This window comes from Ustilago hordei, assembly GCF_900519145.1.
Source record: "Ustilago hordei strain Uho2 genome assembly, contig: UHO2_contig_12, whole genome shotgun sequence".
NCBI classification, from domain to species: domain Eukaryota; kingdom Fungi; phylum Basidiomycota; class Ustilaginomycetes; order Ustilaginales; family Ustilaginaceae; genus Ustilago; species Ustilago hordei.
This window is the reverse complement of record NW_024545263.1, coordinates 183,663-202,799: the sequence shown is the minus strand read 5'-3', so window position 1 is coordinate 202,799 and position 19,137 is coordinate 183,663. Positions and strand designations below refer to the sequence as shown.

Genomic DNA, 19,137 nt, shown 5'->3' with positions numbered 1-19,137 from the left:
TCCATCTCCGTCCATCGAACGTTTCTTACTAGACCCTTTCCTTTGTTGATCATCAGAACTTCTTCTCCTAACTCCCCTCCATCCCTCGACGACAAACTTTGGGCAAGCTGGAGCTGGATGCATCGCAGTTGACCGACAAATTGATACGCTACTGCCGGCATAAAAGAAAAGAAGAGGCTTGCTCGACCCAAACCTTCACCATCATCTTGTCTTGTGTCCATACATTCGCTTGCTTCTCGATCATCAACTTCTTCTCGACCGGTAACCCACAGCTTCTACTTGGCAGTCCGGTCTAACGAGGCCTCCTCTTCACATCAGCCAGTTAGTCGGTGGAAAGCTTTTGCGATCTTTGCCCGCCATCCTCGTTCGAAGTCCTGGTCCCGATCGAAGCACTTGCTGTAGCATACATCAACAGCGCCCGCCATGCCCTCCAACGTTCGCCCTCTCACGGGCAAGAGCACTGCCTACCAACAACAAACACGCGTACAAGCTATTGGGAAAGGCCTCGCCTACTTCTCTGCCGCATTCATCGCATTTACTTTCATCTGCTCCATTGCACCAGCATCCTCACCATCTGGCTCCCATTCCCCAAGCAGTGGCCCGTGGCGTGGATACTACTCGACAAAGTCTGGACGTTGCGATCCGTTTAGCCTCCCAGGCTGGGTAGACTGGTCCATCGGCACGAACGACCTCCCAGCATGGCGCACCTTTGACCCCGCCTGTTCCACCACCAACCTCCTTGGCACGCTCATCTCCACACTCAACATCGAGGAGAAAGATCCCAGCAAGATCACACCACACAAGGTGCACGCATTGTATTCAGCGAGCAGTAGCGTCGAGGAGCTCAACGCTTTCTTCACCAACAGGACCGTGCTCATGATCGGCGATCATCAGGTGGATCAATCTCTTGTCTCTCACTTCTGCGCATTGACCGGTCACACTGTCCAGACAGTCGACAAAACACATCCGTGGGGTAGCAGTCTCAGCTCTGTCCCGCCAAAGCATGGCTTCACGCCAGTCAAGAACAACGCTCCGCTCGCACACTATTGCTATCTCCCCGAGTACGACTTTTTGCTCACCTCCGTCTACACTTATGGCGCCGATACATCCGACTCATGGCGCGGCGAACAGCTCTACAACGCACCAGGACTGTTCGAAGATCGTGTCGATGATCTCTTCAAACCGTACATGCGAGTTATGGCTTCCTCTTCGCTCACGTCTCCCGCTCTGCCATTGCCTAGAGGGAGAAGCGAACCAGACCTGATTTGGTTCAACTCTGGCTTGTGGGATCTGGCAAGATGGGCACGCTACGATATCGATACAGGCGTCGGACTGCTAGAGAATCTGTCAGAGGAGAGGATCATGTGGTGGAGGTCGAGGATGATCGACATGCTTGGAGCTCTGCGTAAAACTTGGCGCCGAACACGCATTGTTTGGCGAGAAACTGCTTACCCGCTCGCTTCGGAGGCGTCGACGGTTGAGGCCTTCCTCGGCATTGAAGGAGCACAAAGGAAAAACCACCCTTTGTACCACGCCAATCGCATTGCGCAGCTCAACCAGGCTCAGCGCTCCGCGTTGGAAGTCCATGGAGATGATGTGGTCAAGGGCGAGAGGTCGAGAAGTGCAAGGATGCCAAGCGATGTTGTCGGGTTGAACTTTGCAGATGTGCTAATGGGACAGGACCAGCACTCGTTGAATCCTTTGGCACCAAGTCAGCTGCCTTGTGGTGCGCTGTTTGGCGAGATGATGCTCTGGCACCTGAGGGATGCTGTCAGCTCATGATTCTGCTGTACGAGCGCAGTTACAATGCAAAAGCCAATATACCTTGTCGTCAAAGCACACGCGCCTTTGTGAAAAAGCCTGCGATTGAGGCAGCCGCTCGTGTGATCCTTAAGCAATAGTTGTGAATCTTGAGCTGAAGTTGAGACCTTTGAGCTGAAGTTGAGATCCTTGAGCCAGAGTTGGGAGCAAGTGAAAGGTCAGGCTTGACAATGCGGAGCAGGCAGGCAACGCATCAGCACGCGTCACACCAAAATCTCAACTCCGTACGACGTCGGACTCGATCGAGTTCGTTCGTGCCGAGTCGCTCCCTTCAGCCCAAGACATACCGAGTTTAAAGCGGGAAGGAGAACGCACAACTGATCCGACACACACCTGGCCCAAGGACCCGCAACTAAGAGTCAAGACATGTGTCACGACCCTGCTTGCTTCTCTGACCTGCCAAAGATAGATATAAGACCCACCCCAATCCTCGCACCCTCTCTTTCCACCCCTTCGTCCGTCACTTCGCCACCCTCAGCTTCTCCCATTGCTACGATCACCTCGAATTATCTCAACAAGCTCAACGACACCCTTGACGAGCTTCATCGTAACAGCACTTCGTTCACCATCATGCCTTTGCAGGCCGACGATACTGCTTCGTTCAAGCTCGAGAACCCTCTTCGGACTTGGGGCGATTCGGACAATGTTTGCTTCATTTTTCGTTTGGTGTTATGCTCTCCTGCCATCTGCGCCTGGCTCCTCATCACAAAACCCGAGGAAAAATTTCAAAGGTGAGTTTAGTCTACGTCTTCGATCATGTGCACCTTCACATCTCTCAGTCTAGCGGTCCTCTCTGCATCCTTTCTGCACGGCCTAATAGGAACCAAACAACGAATCGGACCTGAGAACTTGGGCTCTGGGCGCGCCTTTGCCTCTCTTCTCGGGTTATAACTGCCCTTCCCCGGCACCCACGTTACGGTGACTTGGTGGAAGGAGGCTATGTCATTGACCCTTTTATGGTTAGCGGATGCCTAAGCCAAGGCTCAAAGGCACGTTGCCATTAAGACGGAATAGGTCACAGAACAGAACAGAACAGAACAGAACAGAACAGAACAGAACAGAATAGAACAGAAGCGACAGCTTCTTACTCTACTCATCACTTCAAGTCAGATTCAAACTAGTTCACGAGCTCAACTACTGGTTCGTGCAACGCCCAACATTCCTTACTCACGCCGCTCACAGCATTGCACGCATCTTCCAAGATCCATGACAGGCAATCATATTCCGCATTGGTAACAGACACTAAAGATCCCCCTTCCTATCGTACTCGGCAGTCTCCAATCCCGACTGCTTGAGCTTCTTCCTCTCCTCCTCACCGGCATAAGTCCTATTCTCATGAATTTTGGTTCCATCACCCAACACTCCGATCTTCCTCACAACCAACCAAGCGGGGAAAACACTAATGGCCCACTGAGCAGCATTCAACCCTGCAGCAGCATCCAATCTCCAACTTGTCGAGTTGACACCATAACTTACACACTGTCCAGCACTTTCCACTCCTCTAACGATCGATGCTAGCCTGATGATCTCTGCTGGATCTTCGCTAATGTTTCCGATAATCCAGTAGTTGAGTTCGTACATCATATTGAAACCCACCTGCAATGCTAGGTATAGAAAGAAGCCTGATCCCCAGCCCGATGTAGTCCAATCAAAGGAGGGTTTAGGGGAAGTGGTGTGATACTTGTGCATAATGTAGATAGCCCAAGCCCACCAAGCTGCCTGCAAGGTGTATATTGCAATAAATGAAGTTTTGGCTCTGCTGTTGACTGTGGGCTTCTTCCAGTCCAAGAAGAATCCGAGAGCGTAGTTGCTCAAACTGGCCAGCACGGCTGAAAGCAGCGAACCAAGAGCTCTTGACCTAACGGTAAAGTAGTTCACCGCATACGTCCCAATAAGCGCCTCAGACCAGGTTGACTGCCAGATCACCGGCAACAACAACAACACCTGTGGCTTGCAAATCGCCTTCCACATCAACTTGATCTCCTTCCTGGTGGAAGATTCGATATGCAGATACACCGGGGTCTTGTCCGTACGCTGAACCTTGTGCGGTGGCGATAAAAGCATTGCGCAGAAAGGACCCAAGCATTGCAACACAACGAAAACAAGATACGTGTTGGTAGAGATGGAGCCCTTCTGATCATCGTTTACGTTAAGAGCGAGGTTAATGATTCCACCCAAAAGTTGTCCGAGAACTCGGAACATCAACCAGTACGAGATGTAGCGTGCTTGCTTCAATCGTTCAGGATATCCGAGTGCGATGCTGCCTTCAACAGACCAAAATACACCGGCTGAAGCCCCACAGCATGCCGCTCCGAAGACCACGAGCCATTGCGACTGATTTACGCTGTTGAGGTAGAGTCCGGCTGCGTAGGGAGCGTACCCGATGGTGCCGAAGATGAGTGCAAACTTGGCCGAGGTGTGGTTGATGAGTGATGAGGTGAAAAAACTGGTGATGACCATGAGGGCGAAAGTGAGGGAGTTGGCGGCGTTGACAGTAGATGGATCTTGTGAGCCTCCTGCTCCCAATGATGCGGTTGCAGCCCACAGACCTGGTGCGAGGAAGGAGCATCCTCCGAGCACGGTGATGTTGAAGAAAGTGGATCGGTACCAGGTGGGGCTCTTGCCGTCCCATACTGGACGTGCGTCGGGCTTGGGATCACGAAGACCGATAATTTCAAGCAAGGCTGAGGTGGCGTTGCCCTTACGAGGCTGTGAAGGAGTGATAGGGGCCTGTTCTGAGCTGCTGTTGGGTGATTTGCTGTCAGGGTTGCTTGAGGTGTCGTCGACGACCGTGGTGGGGTCCTTTGTGTCCGACATGGCGAATGTTGGCACTCGAGTTGGCGAGCGGGATACGTAGAGAAGGCGGAAGTAGTTGGACAAGAGAGGAGAAGGGAGAGGAGGTCTGCGCTATTTTGGCGGCTTTATGTAGGCCTCGAAGGAAGGAGCCGGGGTCTCACACGGTGGGAGGATGCAGCCTAGATCCGAAAGAGTGAGCGGATTGTGATTGCATTGCGAATAGAGCAAGATACACGGGAGATCACGTATACGACGTCTTCATCACCAAGGACATTGTAAGAAATGGCGTGAGTGTGAGCAAGGAGGAGCGAGTATGCTCATGCCAAATCGGGCCCCGCCAACTGGGACGTGAAAGATGTGGGCAAAGGTGAACAGGTAGGAAACGATGGTGAGCTGTGATTGGACGATGAGTTGGCACACAGAAGCACGCCAGATGCAATCAGATGATGAAATTCGCAGCATTTCATGCCTTCCACCCGCTCCCTTGCGGCACGGAAGGCGGCTGTGGGTTGTGAGATTCTGACAGCGTCGAAGAAAGCGATTCGAAGATCCGGCAATAATGTGCGACTGTAGTTGCCGCTTAAATGACTCGCAAGCACATCAAACGCACGGACGGTCAACTTGCAACTCTTCTTACCTTCTCACCATCGCCTTCCACAGCAACATCATAGAACTCGATACTGTCAACCTTGACTCGGTGCGCATGAGATCCATAATCTCCACCACTCTCACCTTGCCCAAGCGCACACCTCGCTTTTTCGCCACAAGACGATCCATCATGTCCTCCTCCTCCTCCTCTACCTCCACACGATGGGCAATGCAACGAGCAGACCGTATCCACGCCGAACTCAACGCGGGTGTTGACGTATGGACGCTTTTCAATCCCGTCGTTTTCCCTACCGCCATCAACCTCGGTCAAGGATTCATGAACTGGCAACCTCCATCTTACATCCTCGACACGCTTACAAAAGAGTTCCAGTCTCGTGTTGACTTGCATCACTACTCTCATCCCAAGGGACGACCTCGCTTGCGACAGGCTATTGCAGACTTCTACTCGAAAGAGTTCAACTTGCCTTCTAGGCCGAGCGAAGAAGCCGCTGCTGCTGGAAAAGGTGGAGACACAAAGCAAAGACAAGCAAGTGGAAGGAAGTTGGATGTGGAAACCGAGATTCAGATCACTTCAGGTGCCAACGGCGGAATCTACTCGGTCATGGGAGCATTCATCAACGATGGCGATGGAGTCGTTTGCATCGAGCCTTTCTTCGACCAGTACAATGCCGAGATTCTTTTCCATGGTGGTGTACCTCTCTACGTCCCCCTCCTTCCCCCTTCCAACACCTCCTCTTCCAAAATCGACGCCTCCAATTGGACTCTAGACATGGACGATCTCGAATCAGTCCTCTCCCAACCCTCCACAAAAGCCCTCATCCTCAATACACCCCACAACCCGGTCGGTAAAGTCTTCTCCCCGTCCGAACTCGCCGCGATCTCCGCCCTCTGCGTGAAATACGACATTCTCGTAGTCGCCGATGAAGTGTACGACTGTCTAACATTCGACGGATACAACCACACCCGAATTGCAAGCTTCGAAGGAATGTGGGATCGAACCATCACCGTCGGGTCTGCTGGAAAATCCTTCGCTTGCACCGGCTGGAGAGTAGGTTGGCTTATCGGGCCTAATCATCTCATTGGTCCCGCTCGTGCAGTACATACTAGGATCAATTTCGCAGTCAACTCTTTGGCGCAGGAAGGTGCAGCGATTGGTCTCGAAGACGCAGCAAAACACTCGTTCTTCCCCACCCAGATCAAAGAATACGCACAGCGAAGGGAGCTGCTGAGCAACGCACTGGACGAGATCGAGTTGAGTTATACGATTCCCCATGGAGGATACTTTATCATTGCCAATGCATCCAAAATCGCAATCCCTCAGGGATGGGTCGAGGAAAATGAGGTGCCCGAGGGAATCCTGAAGAAGGAAGAGGATTACTTGAAAGCCTGGTTCATCGCAAAGGTGTGCGATGTTGTTGTTATCCCAGCGACAGCGTTCTATGCAGAGAAGGGTGGCAGTGAGATCGGAAAAAACTACGTGAGGTTTAGTTTCTGTAAGGATCAACAGATTGAACAGGCTGCTCCAAGGTTGAAGAAGTTGATGCCTTATCTGACAAAGTAGAGGGTTGGTAGAGGGATGCAATACACGCTCGCGTGCAAACAGTCAACGTGATAAGCCGCAGGTCCGAATGATTCTGTGTCCATTGCAATGCTGTGAGCGAAAGGAGTGTATGTGAGTGTGAAATGTGATGGTTGATCACGCCTTGCTATAGGCCGTATTCACGCATCTTGACCTTGGCTCTTGTACGCAACTCTAGGATGCGGCAGCCTCCCATCTACCTCCTCCACCGCCCTCCTATCGATCCAACTCTCCAACATGACACTCCTCCATCCCAGCGCATTCCTCACATTGGTCCTTGTGCTCCTACTCGCAAAAGGATTAGGATCCTTATACTTCGGCTTCATAATCCCAAACCTTTCGAACAAAGCCCTTACTATCCCTCCGCCCCTTCCTCTTCCCCTCCTGTTCGTCTCAGCAGCACCATAGGTCGAGGCCGCATCATCCTCGTGCGTCCCCAACTCCAGCTCTTTGTGCTCGCCGTAATCCCTTGCTGTATTGATCCTGATCTGTTCGACTGTGCTCCTATTCAACAGCACCAGTCGAACGTGGTATATAAAAAGCACTATTAACGGCAGTATTGCTCCAATACACAGCAAGAACAGCACCGCTGAGACAGGTGTATTCGCTAACGCTTCTCTAAAGCTCAAGCCTCTTCCCACGACATCGCCCTTTGCTCTTGGATATCGATAAGTGCTTGGCCTGGTCAGTAGAACCATTCTAGTCGCTGTGCACCCAACCACCCACAGCGCCGATAAGATAGACGTGAGCAAAAACACCATAAAGCTAACATAGTTCCTCCTGCCGATACACGTGTTCAGGTAGGTACAATGATGGTCGATATTCTCGACACAGTTGTCGCAGACTCTGCAATGACTGCTTCGTGGCGGTCGATAGGTTCCGCACGTTTCGCACCATTTGACTTTGACCGTTTGGTTCCTGATCCGCAATACGCGCTGGATTGGGGTGGCAAGCGGATCTTCTGGGTCTGCGAGAGATTGGCGTCCGCTTTCGTAGGTGCTATTGCCAAGCACGCAGGGCGGATCAGGGTCAAGTCCGCGCGGGATAATGCCGGGGTCACGGAAAGCAGTGACACCCATATTGACCACCGCTAGCAGCCAGATGTATGCAAAGATGGCAATCAGTGCAGGTGAGATGTTGGCCGACAACCAAACGGCTTCAAATCCAAAGAAGAGACCACCGAGCACCAGCAGAAGAAAGTAAGAGAGGATAAAAGGAAGTGGGTTGTCGGAGGAGGTCATGAGGAGACCACCGAGGAAGAAACGGTTCTCACCTTCGTGGTTGCGGTAGTTGCGACGGCCTCGCTGAGCTTTCTGTGCCTTGGGCTCTGATGGGATGTCGACGTTGGTAGTGCCATTAGCTTTCTGTGTCGCAGATCGTCTCTTGTCGGGCAGCGAAGCACGTTGATCATTTGATACACCATTCGCTCTTAACTTAGGCTGTAATGTAGGACTCGGCTGGAAACCAAGCCCGGCAGCAGGTGCCCCATTCACCGCAGCATTAGAGATGGTTCTTGCGGGCAAAAGCGGATCAGTGCTAGCCATCATCCTCACCACCGAGTGCGGCGAAGGTTGAGCTGAGGGCGTTGGGAAACCGTCACTGGGGTCCAATGGAGACCGAGGTACATTGGCATCGTTCGGTCCCTGGGTATAGTTACGATCCGACAAATTGACACGGTAGCCGGCTGTGGCATGCTGACTCGTAGAGTTGACCGAGTGAAGTGAAGCTGCAACACTCCAAGGACTGGGTGAAGGAGCAGTACCTGCTGCCTGCTGGTCTTGTCCGGTTGGCAATGTGCTGCGCTCGAGATCCAAGATCTCCTCTCGTGCCTGACGGTCTCTCTTGTCCTGCTCCGCCACTGACGGCCCATTGGAGTAGAAGCTCAATGGAGTAGTGCTACGACCAGCCTGCGGGGACGTTGTTGCGGCAGCGGCAGCAAGCAGGTTGCCTGTCGAGTTGCGTGCTGATGGCTTCTTGGGCGCAAAGAATCCAGCTGGCGGCAAGATCGAGCCTCGATCTTTGGTTGCATCACGTTTGATGAACGACTCAGCATCCTGTTCGTACTTGCGAAGGGCCAACGAGCTGCCTGACCTGGACCTCGGCTGAGACGTTGCATGATGCTCGTTCTCGTCGCTGCGGAAGCCATGCGGTGTAGAAGCACGGCTGATGCTGTTCGCCAGCTGGTCGATCTGCTGCGAATGACGTCGATGTGACATGGACGACCGGCGAGCAGCGGCAGTAGCAGCATCGCGCAGACGATGTTGTGGATCTTCGCTCGTACTGCTACGCCTTGACATGGAGGAGAGCGGCCTGTTGATCTGGATGGATTGCCTCTGTGACGAAGGTCTCCTGCCTAAAGTGGGTGCGGGAGCGTCAACGGTGGTCTCCGATTCATCTCGATCGCCACTTTGCTGCATCTGTGAGCTCAACCTTGTTGCCGCTGTGGTCGTCGAGGGATCTGTAATACTGGCAGCTGATGCAGGCCTAGCATAGTCGAAGGGCGAAGCGGAGCGTGGACGATGAGCAGCGCGACTCGGCGTGCGTTGACTGGGAGCCTCTAGATCGCTGTCGAGGTCGTGTTGGAGACTGAGATCATCATGTGCATCGGTGAAATGGACTGAGCCTTCCGTGTCGTGATAGAGGCTAGCTTGTGCGCTTTGGAATGAGGATCGACGGGTCATTGCTTCGGTGTAGAAGGAGGCACGAGAGGCCGAGTTCAAGGTTCGAGAGGAAGGAAAGGCTGAGCTCTCGGCAAGAGTTGGCTCGACACTGCCTGGCCGCTGAGGTGCTCCGCCGTCGTTCGGCGCTGAAGCCGACATGGTCGCTACCCGTCACGCAATCGAGTGGGGTGAGCGTGAGAAAGTGTCGGCAAGTCCGAATGCGAGGCTTGCAGTCGAAGCCTCTTTCCCTCTGTGAACGGAGCTAGAGAACGCCCGTCTGTCAGCGGACGCGGGTGATCCGAGGCGATGAGGACAATTGTGGTGGGAGACCGACTATGGTGACGAGAAGAGGTGAGCAAGAGGTGCATGCAGCTTGTGACAAGTCGACCTAACCGGCGACGCTATTCGGAATGCGCCGAGATCTGTTGCTGGGCGAGGAGGCAAGGCGTGTGTGGCAGCATGAAAGGAGCGCGAGCAAGAGTCTGTTGGTCTCGAGTGTCAGTTGAAGATGCGTCGGCATCTCAAGCAAGGTGCACGTGTTACGGCCGAGACATCGAGATACGGGAGGCTCACATAAGCGAGGAGCACAATGAGGTACGCAATTGTTGTCATGGTGACAGCACAGTGGCACCCGGTATCATAGCAACACAGGGGTACAAATGAAGGAACACACCCTGCCTCGGATGGGATCAGAGCAGTGAATGGAGTATATATATGTGTTTGTCATTTAGTCTCACACTAAGAAAACCAAGCATTACATAGAACATACGGCTGTGGCAAAGGGAGTCTGATCGTGACCCCGATAACGCCGTATATTAATTGTTATCTTCAATTGTGTCTCTTTGGAATTTTAGGTTTTTAATTCAGACTGAACTCAGAAGCAGTATATTGTCCACTTAGGTTCCTCATCCCCTCCATTCCCTAACAAAAGCAGGAGCCCAGGAGGGCGCTAGGTTGCGACAAGGGATGCTGATCATAGAGACATGATACGCCTGGCTGTTCTGCCTCATGCATACAGTGCGTGGCTGAGCGCCCTTCCGGCTGCTCGTCGCTTGACCAGCCGATCCTACATCACCTCCTCCCCTCCTCGCGCACCGTACAACATACTCTTCTGCGGTACAGACAAGTTTGCTGCAGCCTCACTGTCCGCTCTAATCGCCAATCGCTCCAGCCTCTGCTCATCACTGCATGTACTCACTCCACCAGACACATTACAGCGATGGGGAGCAGCCCGGATGAAGGTCTCGCCTGTCAAGCAACTCGCTCTTTCTCACGAGCTTCCACATGATCACGTCCCACCAGCCGGCATGTCCGACTATGCGTTGCCAGCAGAGTTTCCGATGTCAGACAAGTCCATACTGCTTACCTGCTCATTCGGCCACATGATCCCCGACTCGCTCTTGGATACCTTTGCAAACCCATGGCAGAGGATCAACATTCACCCTTCGCTCCTACCACAGCTGAGAGGCGCCGCGCCGATACAGTGGGCATTGGCAAGACGGCTGCAAGAGTCCGGAGTCAGTATCCAGACACTGGAGAAGGGCAAATTCGATACGGGGACAATTGTCGCCCAAGAAGCTTTCGCTTTCCCACCGGTGGTGGAGAGTGCAGAGGGGATACCATCGTTTTTGCAAGTCGAGAAAGTCATGGCTGACCGGGCAGCAGAATTGCTCCTCCGTATCTTGTCGGATCTGCCGGGACATTGGGCCAATAGCCGGCCACAGAACGAAAGCCAGAAGACATTCGCCCCAAAGGCGAAAGCGGCATTCAGCAAGATCAAATGGCACAAGATGACAGCAGAGGACGTTGTGGCGAGAGAAAGGGCATTTGCTTATCTTTATCCGCTCAGCACAACGCTCCATCCTCACGCCGCATCGTTCAAGCCTGTAGCGGTCAATTTCTTCGATACTTCCACTCTACTCTCTATCCAAATTGACTCGGAGACCGCAGAGCTCTTGCTAGCAGACTCATTACCGGCCGGCTCGGCAGCATTCTCTCCTGCCCTCAACGCGCTGGTCGTCAAGACGCTGCCAGAAGGACAAGGTGCAGTCTTGTTAGTGGTCAAGGCCATCAAGACAGAAGGCAAGAAAGCTAAAAGCGCAGCCGAATGGTTCAAGGCTTATCGAGACAGAGCTGATCCTTCGACCGCCATCCTCACTTTCCAATAGTACTCCTTCTCCGCTTCATGTATTTGTACCTCTTCGCACTGCAAACACATCACATCATCCCAGACACCATCGGCATTTGAAAGCATCTTTCGATTAACGAGTCTCTATCGGTTTACAGGTGTCCATGGCGTAGTCGACCCCAAGACATCACCATCACACATTCTTTCGTGATTCAGCGGCTCCAGCAGCATAGCTTTGCAACAGAGCTTGAGTGAAAGGAAACGCTGCACCGTCTTCACTCAGCTCCACACCTGCACGGCTGAGCACTCTCGCCTTCGTGACTGCCAATGTTCCCAAGGCTTCTTGCACTCGCTCATCTCCACCAATTTCCGCCAGCAACTCCTCCAACGAAGCTTTGGCTGCCTTTCTCGCCCTCACCAAAGCCTGCACCAGATGCGGGTTATCCAGCTTGGGTCTCCTAACACCTTCGCTTCGAGGGAAGGCTTTGTCAACATAGAACTGGATACTTGGCTTCTCCTGGAGCTGCTTGCACACCTTTACTACTGCAGCCTTGACTTTGTCGTCTTCAGAGACAAGAGTTGAGGCACGAGCTTCGATCCATTCGTCTCCTTCAATCGTAGGGGTGGTGGCAGCAGGCGGAGTAGTGGTGAGAGTAGCAGTAGAGTCCCCTCGCATCGAGTCAACAATCTGGTATTCGTGTTCGTGCTCTACCTCTCCCTCACCCACCCAGTTCTTGGCATGCTCGCGAGCGAAGATGTCAAACTCCCATGTTTTGTCCATTTGAAGCTTGCTTTCACCTGCTGTCCAGCTGTACACTTCTACACCATCCACCGCTATTGACTGTGTCTTGCAGAGCTGCTGCATTCGTTCCTTGGTGAGGCCAGAGAGGATGGCGTGTAAGGAAGCAGAGCCGGCGTTTGTGATACGGTCCGAGTTGCGTTCCACCGGTGCCAAGGGATCAGGGATGACAGTGGCAGAGATTCGAGTGTACTCATCGCCTTCAAACGCATCCAAATAGCGTACATCTCCCTCTGTCAAGCCAGACACCAAAGTTCCCTTGACACCAGACTCGGCATCTCTCAACAGACCCGGATACTCCGCCCCTCGAACGTGGTACAGCCTCGCACCATTCAGAACAGCGTTTTGTACGCGAAGGTGACTTCCATTATTGCCAATGACCCGTGCCAGGATCTTAGGATGCACTAGCGTTCCGTAGAAGAACAGCTTTCTCCCCTTCACCGCCTCTTCCTGCTTCCTCTCTACCTTCTTTGCGGAGTGGATGGAGAGATCAGCACTACGAGCCCTCCAACCCAACCTCAACTGCTTGACAAGCGAGTACGCCGTATCGACATTACTCCTGTTCAGATCATGCAGGAACCAAACACCCGCCAACCCCACCAACAGCCCCGGTGGTGACCACCGAGTCCACTGCATAGTCTTCACAAGCAGTGTTCCGTAAAGCATACTGGTCAAGAAGAAGCTAAAAAGAGTCTTGACGCTCGACAGCGATTCTTCTTCCCTCGCTGCAAAGTGGTGGGCGAGCGCATTGGGGAGGATGTACGTCGGAATGAGGCTCAGGCCGAAGATCGGCACATACAACGGCAAGCGCAGGAGGAAAGATCGCAAGGTCGAAGAAAACGGAGATGATCCACGACGGAGGAACCGAGCAAGCGTAGTGTTGTCCGTATTAGCGAGATGCAGGAGAGAAGAGTAGGCGAAAAGCGCTTGTCTTGCTTCCTTGCTCTTTGTCGAGGCTGGGATGGTGAGAAGCACCATGAAGGCGCGCGAGAGCTCGACGTACTCCTCGATCGGCTCCTTGAGCTCTTTGTCTCCATAAGCAGGTGGTGCGAGTTCGAAAGTGAGCTCTCTTGCCAGTCGGACAGCTTGGAACATTTCCCAATCAGGAGCATTGAATGTAAGTTCCTCCATCGCGCGTTGCAGGTCTGCTGTCAGACGTGCCACCGCTCGGTGCGCTGGACTTGCATACTGTTCCACTCCTTCCTTTACGCCTTGATTGGCGTTGGTGCCAGTCGAAGTATTAGTCCGTGTCATAGACTCCGGCGTCGCAGGCACAGTACCGTCTTCCTCTGCCACCCTTTCTACCGCCTTCGCCTTCCCCTCCGCTTCCTCGGTACCCGGCGAAGATGCACTCAAAAACTCCTCAATGTAAGCATCCAACCTTATCGCCTTCCCAAACCTCAAAACTCCTCTCGACCTGAAAACGCTTTTGTCATCGAACACCGCCGCCGTAGGTAAAATCTTCACTTCCGTCTCTCTCTTCCCTCCCTCCTTCAGTTGCAAGAAGTTCGAATACTCCAATGCAGCCCAAGCAGCACCCATCTTCAATTTTGCCAATTTCGGAATTGTATAACTCCCTCCTTCCGGAAACAGCGCAATAGCTCCTCCGGCTTTCATCGCTTCAAACGTCCCCTCGAACAATGCTTGATTGTTCTTGTTTCGTCTATCGACCTTGATGTTGCCGGAAGAGGTGAGGATGAAACGGGTGATGGGGGATTTGAAGAATCCTGCTTTTGCCCAGAAATGTAACGGTCGACGATCGGGGAAGTGCGATGCAAGGACTGCGACGTCGAGGAGGGTGTTGCTGTGGTTCGAGCAGACGATAAGAGGGGTTGATGAAGAGGGGACGAGGTGAGAGTTGGAGATGGAGAGGGAGGAAAAGAAGAAGGGTAGGGACATGTCACCGATGGAACGCATAACAGTCCACATGATTCCGAATGTAGGTGGCTTCTCGCCTCGTGTGGATGCTGTTGCGGACGCTCGAGGTTTCGACGAGCCCGATTGGGCGGGTAATGGTACAGACGCCATCTTAGATAAGGGTAAGTTGCTACCGCGGGTCGTGTATGCTGCGGCGGCGATGGATGTCGAGGTTGGATGTGATGGCGAGAAGTGGAGATGATAAGGGTCCCAAATGGCCTGTTTATTGTCACCACTTGCGGCCGCCGGGAGAAAAGGACGCCGAAAGCCTGCCGATCTTCACAGCTGCAGCCTTAAGCCACGTGAATTTCACACCGCGCTCAGATCTCAACACCTCCGCACAGACACGGAACCACCTGAAGCTCAACGTTGACATTCTCAACAGCATTCACATCCCACCTTCAAACAGGCTCAAAGTGTCACAATGAACATTCAATTGCATACAGCATTGGCTGCTATACTTCCGAACATACTACCCTTGGATATAGGCGGACTTCTCAGCCTCGACCTCATCCAACAGAGACTGCCTAAGCACATCCGCCGTCCTCCAAACATCACCGTATGTCGAGAACTGCGCCAAGGGAGCCAACCTCAACATATCCGGCGATCTGATATCCGCAACCAATCCTCTCTGTTTCTCTGCTCTCTTGTGCGCTCTAGCGATGAGCTTCTTCCCATCGATAGGTGGTGGAACGTCTTTACCGTTCGACTTTGCCTCTTGTTCCTGCTGCTGGCGCTTTTCTTGTTCCTTTCTGGCTGCTTCTGCCGCCTGCGGTGGATCTGGGATCTGAATACACAACTGACTACCTCTCTGCAACGGATCCTTCGGAGTAACGACCCTGTTATCAAACCCATCGGGGAAAAATCCAGGACTGAGCAAAAGAACTTCAAGATACGCGGTGAGACGCAGACTCTTCCTCCTCAACACCGGCATGATTGTGCCTTTTCCATGCTTTCCCTCTCCCCTACCTTCATCCTTTTCGTTCCGCTCGCCCAGCTCTTCAGCCTTCAACAGCGTTTCAAGGGACCCCTTCAAGGCGGCCATATCCAGCATGGAAGGGTTTGACGTCTGCCACCCTTCCGCACCCTTCGTCGGCACGAACTTGTCGGGCATCGAAAATCTCGTCTCCTTTTCATGTCCCCACCATCCCGCCTGCCTCTTCAGATCAGCCTGATGCCACTTCTCATGTACAAACAACCCGGCAATACCACCCGGTCCAGAAGACCCGTACTTGTACGTACACCAACACGCAAAGTCCACGCCCCAATCATGCAACGCCAAAGGAACGTTCGCGAACGCATGTGCAAGGTCCACCCCGAACAAGACGCCGTACTCGTGCGCCTTCTTCGCTAGTTTCTCCAGCTCGAAAAGCTGTCCGGTAAAGTACTGAATACCGCCGATGAGAATGATAGCCGTTTCGCCTTCCTGACCGCACTTCTCGATGGTAGCTAAGATATCAGCTGTTTCGAGTGTCCTGGTTCCCTCCTTCGGCACCAGCGGCACCAACGAAGTCTCAGGATTGAAACCGTTAAGCTCGATCACCGACGCCAACGCATACTGATCCGACGGGAACGCCTTTTGCTCGAAAATAATCTTATGCTTCACCTTCTTCCCCTCCCTCCTCGCCTGCTCTCCATCGCCCTTGAAATCGACCCCAAACGGCTTGGTCGCCGGCCTATAGAACGTTGCCAGCAAGGAATGCAGATTACCTGTCAGCGTAGCCATAACAACCACCTCGCTCTCCTTGGCACCGACTACATTGGCACACAACTCTCCCACCCGTTTCTCCATCTGCGTCCACGGAGTTCCGTACGGATGCTCGAAATGACCCAAAACGGCTTTGCGTCCCCAAGCATCAATTTCCTGCTCCAAATACTTCTTCGTCAAGCGCGAGAGAGGTCCAAGGGAGTTACCGCACATATAGAGCGACTCTGCATCAGGAGCAGTCTCAGCGGAGGTGGAGGGATAGTCTGGAGAGCAGACGTCTTTGAACGTGGGAAGGATATAGCCCTGACGCATGGGCTTGAGGGGATCGGCGCTGTCGAGATGGGAGGCGATCTCTCGGTCGGTGACCTTGACGGATGGGCCGAGGGATGAGGCGATAGATTCGAGTTCCGAGATGAAGACGGACGTTGAGAATTCATCGTTGGCCTGTGGAATGGGCTTGTGCTGAACCTTGGCTTTGAAAGTCGATTGGTCGTGATTGCGGTCGGCGTTGGCTGCAGTGGAGGAGACTGGCAAGGTGCGGAGGGTAATGTTGCCACTCGCCTCAGAAAGAACCTTGCTAAGCCGATTGAACTTTGCACCAAAGACCTTAGCAAAATCACCCTCTTCGTCAGTAGCACAAGCCACATTCACCTTCTCCACCAACTCCTCCCTATCCGTAACATAGGCCGACAAGCTCACCACCGCTTGCACGTACTGTTCAAAAGTACGCAGGATGGCCTTCTCAATCGCTTGCTCCTCCGTCAGATCCGCATCAGCCTCCTCATCCTCCTTTCCATCGACGTCTTGATCGTCTTCTGCGTCGGGATCAAACATCTTCGCCTCCAAGCCAGCATCCGTCTCACCGTACAAGCACGCGGCAACCAGCTCATCCTGCGACTCTTCCAGCTGTTTGCCCAACTCCTCTACTTCATCAAGATCGACCCCGCTGTTCGGACCGGCCTTTGCAATTTCTTTGAGGATGTTCCCATGAGTAAGGTTGCCCATCTTGACCAGATTCGACAGCTGACGCAACCTATCCTTCTGCTCCGAAGAAAGCGGCGTAGCAGCAGGGAACGAGAATTCTTCTCCATCATCCTCTTCAGCAGCTGTACCATTCTGCTCAGCCTCAGTTCCCTCCTTCAACTCGTGCAAACCATCCCTCATCAACTCGACCCTGTTACTCCAACTCCTCTTGCAAGCTTCCAAATTCGACTTGCTCAGACCCTTCACCTGCACCTTGGTCCTCACACCGTTCGGCGCAACAGAAGTAATCGTACGCGGAGTCCCATCACTGTTCCTCTCGCCAATATACTTCGCACAAGTCTCCCAAACAAGATTGTTGGCTGCTAAGGTACGCTTGCGCAACTCAGCAGGATCTGGGTTGGCACCTAGCGAGAGAGATCCAAGCTTGCTACTGACCCCGTTAATGCCATCGGCTCGATCCCTCGCCTCGGAAGCCTGCTGCAAAGCCTTCTTCGCCCTATCATCCAACAAGGAATGGAGCAAATCGGCAATAGACCCAATCACATCTTCAGCAACTGACCTGATCTCCCTCGCAAACGAGTTTCCGAGAGAATACTTGAGCTTCTTCTCCAAGTCATCCCTCTCGGACGGAGGAATACCGAGTCGATCAGCAGACATGAGCTGTCCACCCATCTCTTTTGCCATCTGTTCCAGCTTCCTCCTCTCCTCAATCTGTGCTGGGGTCTGGTCAGCCTTGGATCGCTGTTGAAACACTTGGCGATCTTTCCATGCTTTCTTGGCCAAGAATACGATCTTGGGGAGGAGGTCAGAGCCGAGAGAGACGATTTGAGATTGAGCGGCTTGGAGCGATTTCGCGTCCAAACCGGAGACAGGGGAGATGGGGGTGCTGCCGTTGGAAGAAGCAGTATTCGTTGACTTCAAGCTTGGCTTCAAAGCGAGTGCAAGGTTAGTGGTATGCTTCTGAACAAGAGCGAGGAGTTGTGCGAGGTCAGAGGCAATCTGCGAGGAGAGCTTGTCTGCGGTTGGTGGTGAGGAGGGTTCGTCGGCGGAGAGGATGGTTGGTTGGGTGGGTTCGCGCAGAGATTGAATGGAGGAGGCGCAGATGATCGAGATGCGGAGGAGGGAGGATTGAAGCTCCTTTTGAGCTGCCTGATCGGCTGCGGTGGCTGGTTGGCCGGTGGTCATCGTTGCGTTTGTCGTGGTCGCCGATAGCGAGAGATTCTTAGGATTGTTGGGGTTGTTCGAGTGAGGGACAAGACCGAAGAGGCTCGAAAGCTGGCTTTAGGTGAACGTGTGCTTGTCTGATCTGCGCCTGTGTCAACCAGTATGAAGGAAGTGACGAGTAGCGAAGCAAGGTGGGAGTGGTAAGAAGGAGTGAGGGGATGGAAAGAGGATCAGCTTAGTCGTCAAAAAAGGGGGTCTCCAAGCCCCAAAGCGTGGCAAGTGGCAAGTGGCAAGTGAAACGCGGTCCATTTCCTGAAGCGGCAAGTGTCAATAATCTTTTTCGGCGCTCGCCTTTCCGACCCGCCTAGCAACAGCCGAAGCTCGAGTCTTGCTGTACTTACAATCTGTATGTTGTATGATTTGTGTGAGAGTGTGTGAGAAGGCGTGAGAAGATGGTTCGGGGGGAAACGATAGAATTGACCGTTCTGCCACTTTATTCGCACAAGATCCTCAGCATTGATACACTAAGCTACTGTCCTCGGACCAAGTTCGAACAGCACATTCCCACACGACCTTTCTGATGCTGTAATGACTGTGATACGCCCTAAATGCAAGAAGAAAGCGTTGATAGCAACGCATGGTACAGCATACCAAGTTCGAATGATGACTTTTCCGTGTAGGAACGGCTATTTCGGCGCCACTTTTCTGTCGTCGAATTTGCCGAGTTTTCCCTGATTCTTCGGCTATTCGTCGGACCAATTTTCATGAATGTGGCAAAGGTCGACGTAACATGTTATGAATGTGAATGGAGATGGTCTAACAGAATAGCCACCAGACCGAAATAGGTCAGGCTGTGCAGGTTGGCGAAAAGAGTCTGCTGCAAAAGGTGACGTTTTCATACAGTTCTCAACCTCCACAATACGGCGATTGACAAGTGAGACCCCACACTGCCACTCCTCCGGGTTGACAATG

At 53.0% G+C, this 19,137-nt stretch overlaps 8 protein-coding genes across 8 annotated transcripts; 4 read left to right on the top strand and 4 right to left on the bottom strand.

Moving 5' to 3' along the window:
* Window positions 1-423: 423 nt before the first annotated feature.
* On the top strand, window positions 424-1,782 carry UHO2_05126 (uncharacterized protein; the record flags this gene model as incomplete). The annotated part of the gene is made up of 1 exon (XM_041556128.1): window positions 424-1,782. The coding sequence occupies one exon, from the start codon at window positions 424-426 to the stop codon at window positions 1,780-1,782; it is 1,359 nt and encodes a 452-aa protein (XP_041412062.1).
* Window positions 1,783-2,187: 405 nt separating this feature from the next.
* UHO2_05125 (uncharacterized protein) lies at window positions 2,188-2,556 on the top strand (the record flags this gene model as incomplete). The annotated part of the gene is made up of 1 exon (XM_041556127.1): window positions 2,188-2,556. The coding sequence occupies one exon, from the start codon at window positions 2,188-2,190 to the stop codon at window positions 2,554-2,556; it is 369 nt and encodes a 122-aa protein (XP_041412061.1).
* Window positions 2,557-3,063: 507 nt separating this feature from the next.
* UHO2_05124 (uncharacterized protein) lies at window positions 3,064-4,638 on the bottom strand (the record flags this gene model as incomplete). The annotated part of the gene is made up of 1 exon (XM_041556126.1): window positions 3,064-4,638. The coding sequence occupies one exon, from the start codon at window positions 4,636-4,638 to the stop codon at window positions 3,064-3,066; it is 1,575 nt and encodes a 524-aa protein (XP_041412060.1).
* Window positions 4,639-5,395: 757 nt separating this feature from the next.
* UHO2_05123 (uncharacterized protein) lies at window positions 5,396-6,787 on the top strand (the record flags this gene model as incomplete). The annotated part of the gene is made up of 1 exon (XM_041556125.1): window positions 5,396-6,787. The coding sequence occupies one exon, from the start codon at window positions 5,396-5,398 to the stop codon at window positions 6,785-6,787; it is 1,392 nt and encodes a 463-aa protein (XP_041412059.1).
* A 158-nt stretch (window positions 6,788-6,945) lies between these two features.
* Window positions 6,946-9,624, bottom strand: UHO2_05122 (uncharacterized protein; the record flags this gene model as incomplete). The annotated part of the gene is made up of 1 exon (XM_041556124.1): window positions 6,946-9,624. The coding sequence occupies one exon, from the start codon at window positions 9,622-9,624 to the stop codon at window positions 6,946-6,948; it is 2,679 nt and encodes an 892-aa protein (XP_041412058.1).
* A 1,076-nt stretch (window positions 9,625-10,700) lies between these two features.
* On the top strand, window positions 10,701-11,633 carry UHO2_05121 (uncharacterized protein; the record flags this gene model as incomplete). The annotated part of the gene is made up of 1 exon (XM_041556123.1): window positions 10,701-11,633. The coding sequence occupies one exon, from the start codon at window positions 10,701-10,703 to the stop codon at window positions 11,631-11,633; it is 933 nt and encodes a 310-aa protein (XP_041412057.1).
* Window positions 11,634-11,786: 153 nt separating this feature from the next.
* Window positions 11,787-14,420, bottom strand: UHO2_05120 (uncharacterized protein; the record flags this gene model as incomplete). The annotated part of the gene is made up of 1 exon (XM_041556122.1): window positions 11,787-14,420. One exon carries the CDS (start codon window positions 14,418-14,420, stop codon window positions 11,787-11,789), a length of 2,634 nt encoding a protein of 877 aa, XP_041412056.1.
* Window positions 14,421-14,781: 361 nt separating this feature from the next.
* On the bottom strand, window positions 14,782-18,186 carry UHO2_05119 (uncharacterized protein; the record flags this gene model as incomplete). Its single annotated transcript, XM_041556121.1, has 1 exon — window positions 14,782-18,186. One exon carries the CDS (start codon window positions 18,184-18,186, stop codon window positions 14,782-14,784), a length of 3,405 nt encoding a protein of 1,134 aa, XP_041412055.1.
* Between the last annotated feature and the right edge of the window lie 951 nt (window positions 18,187-19,137).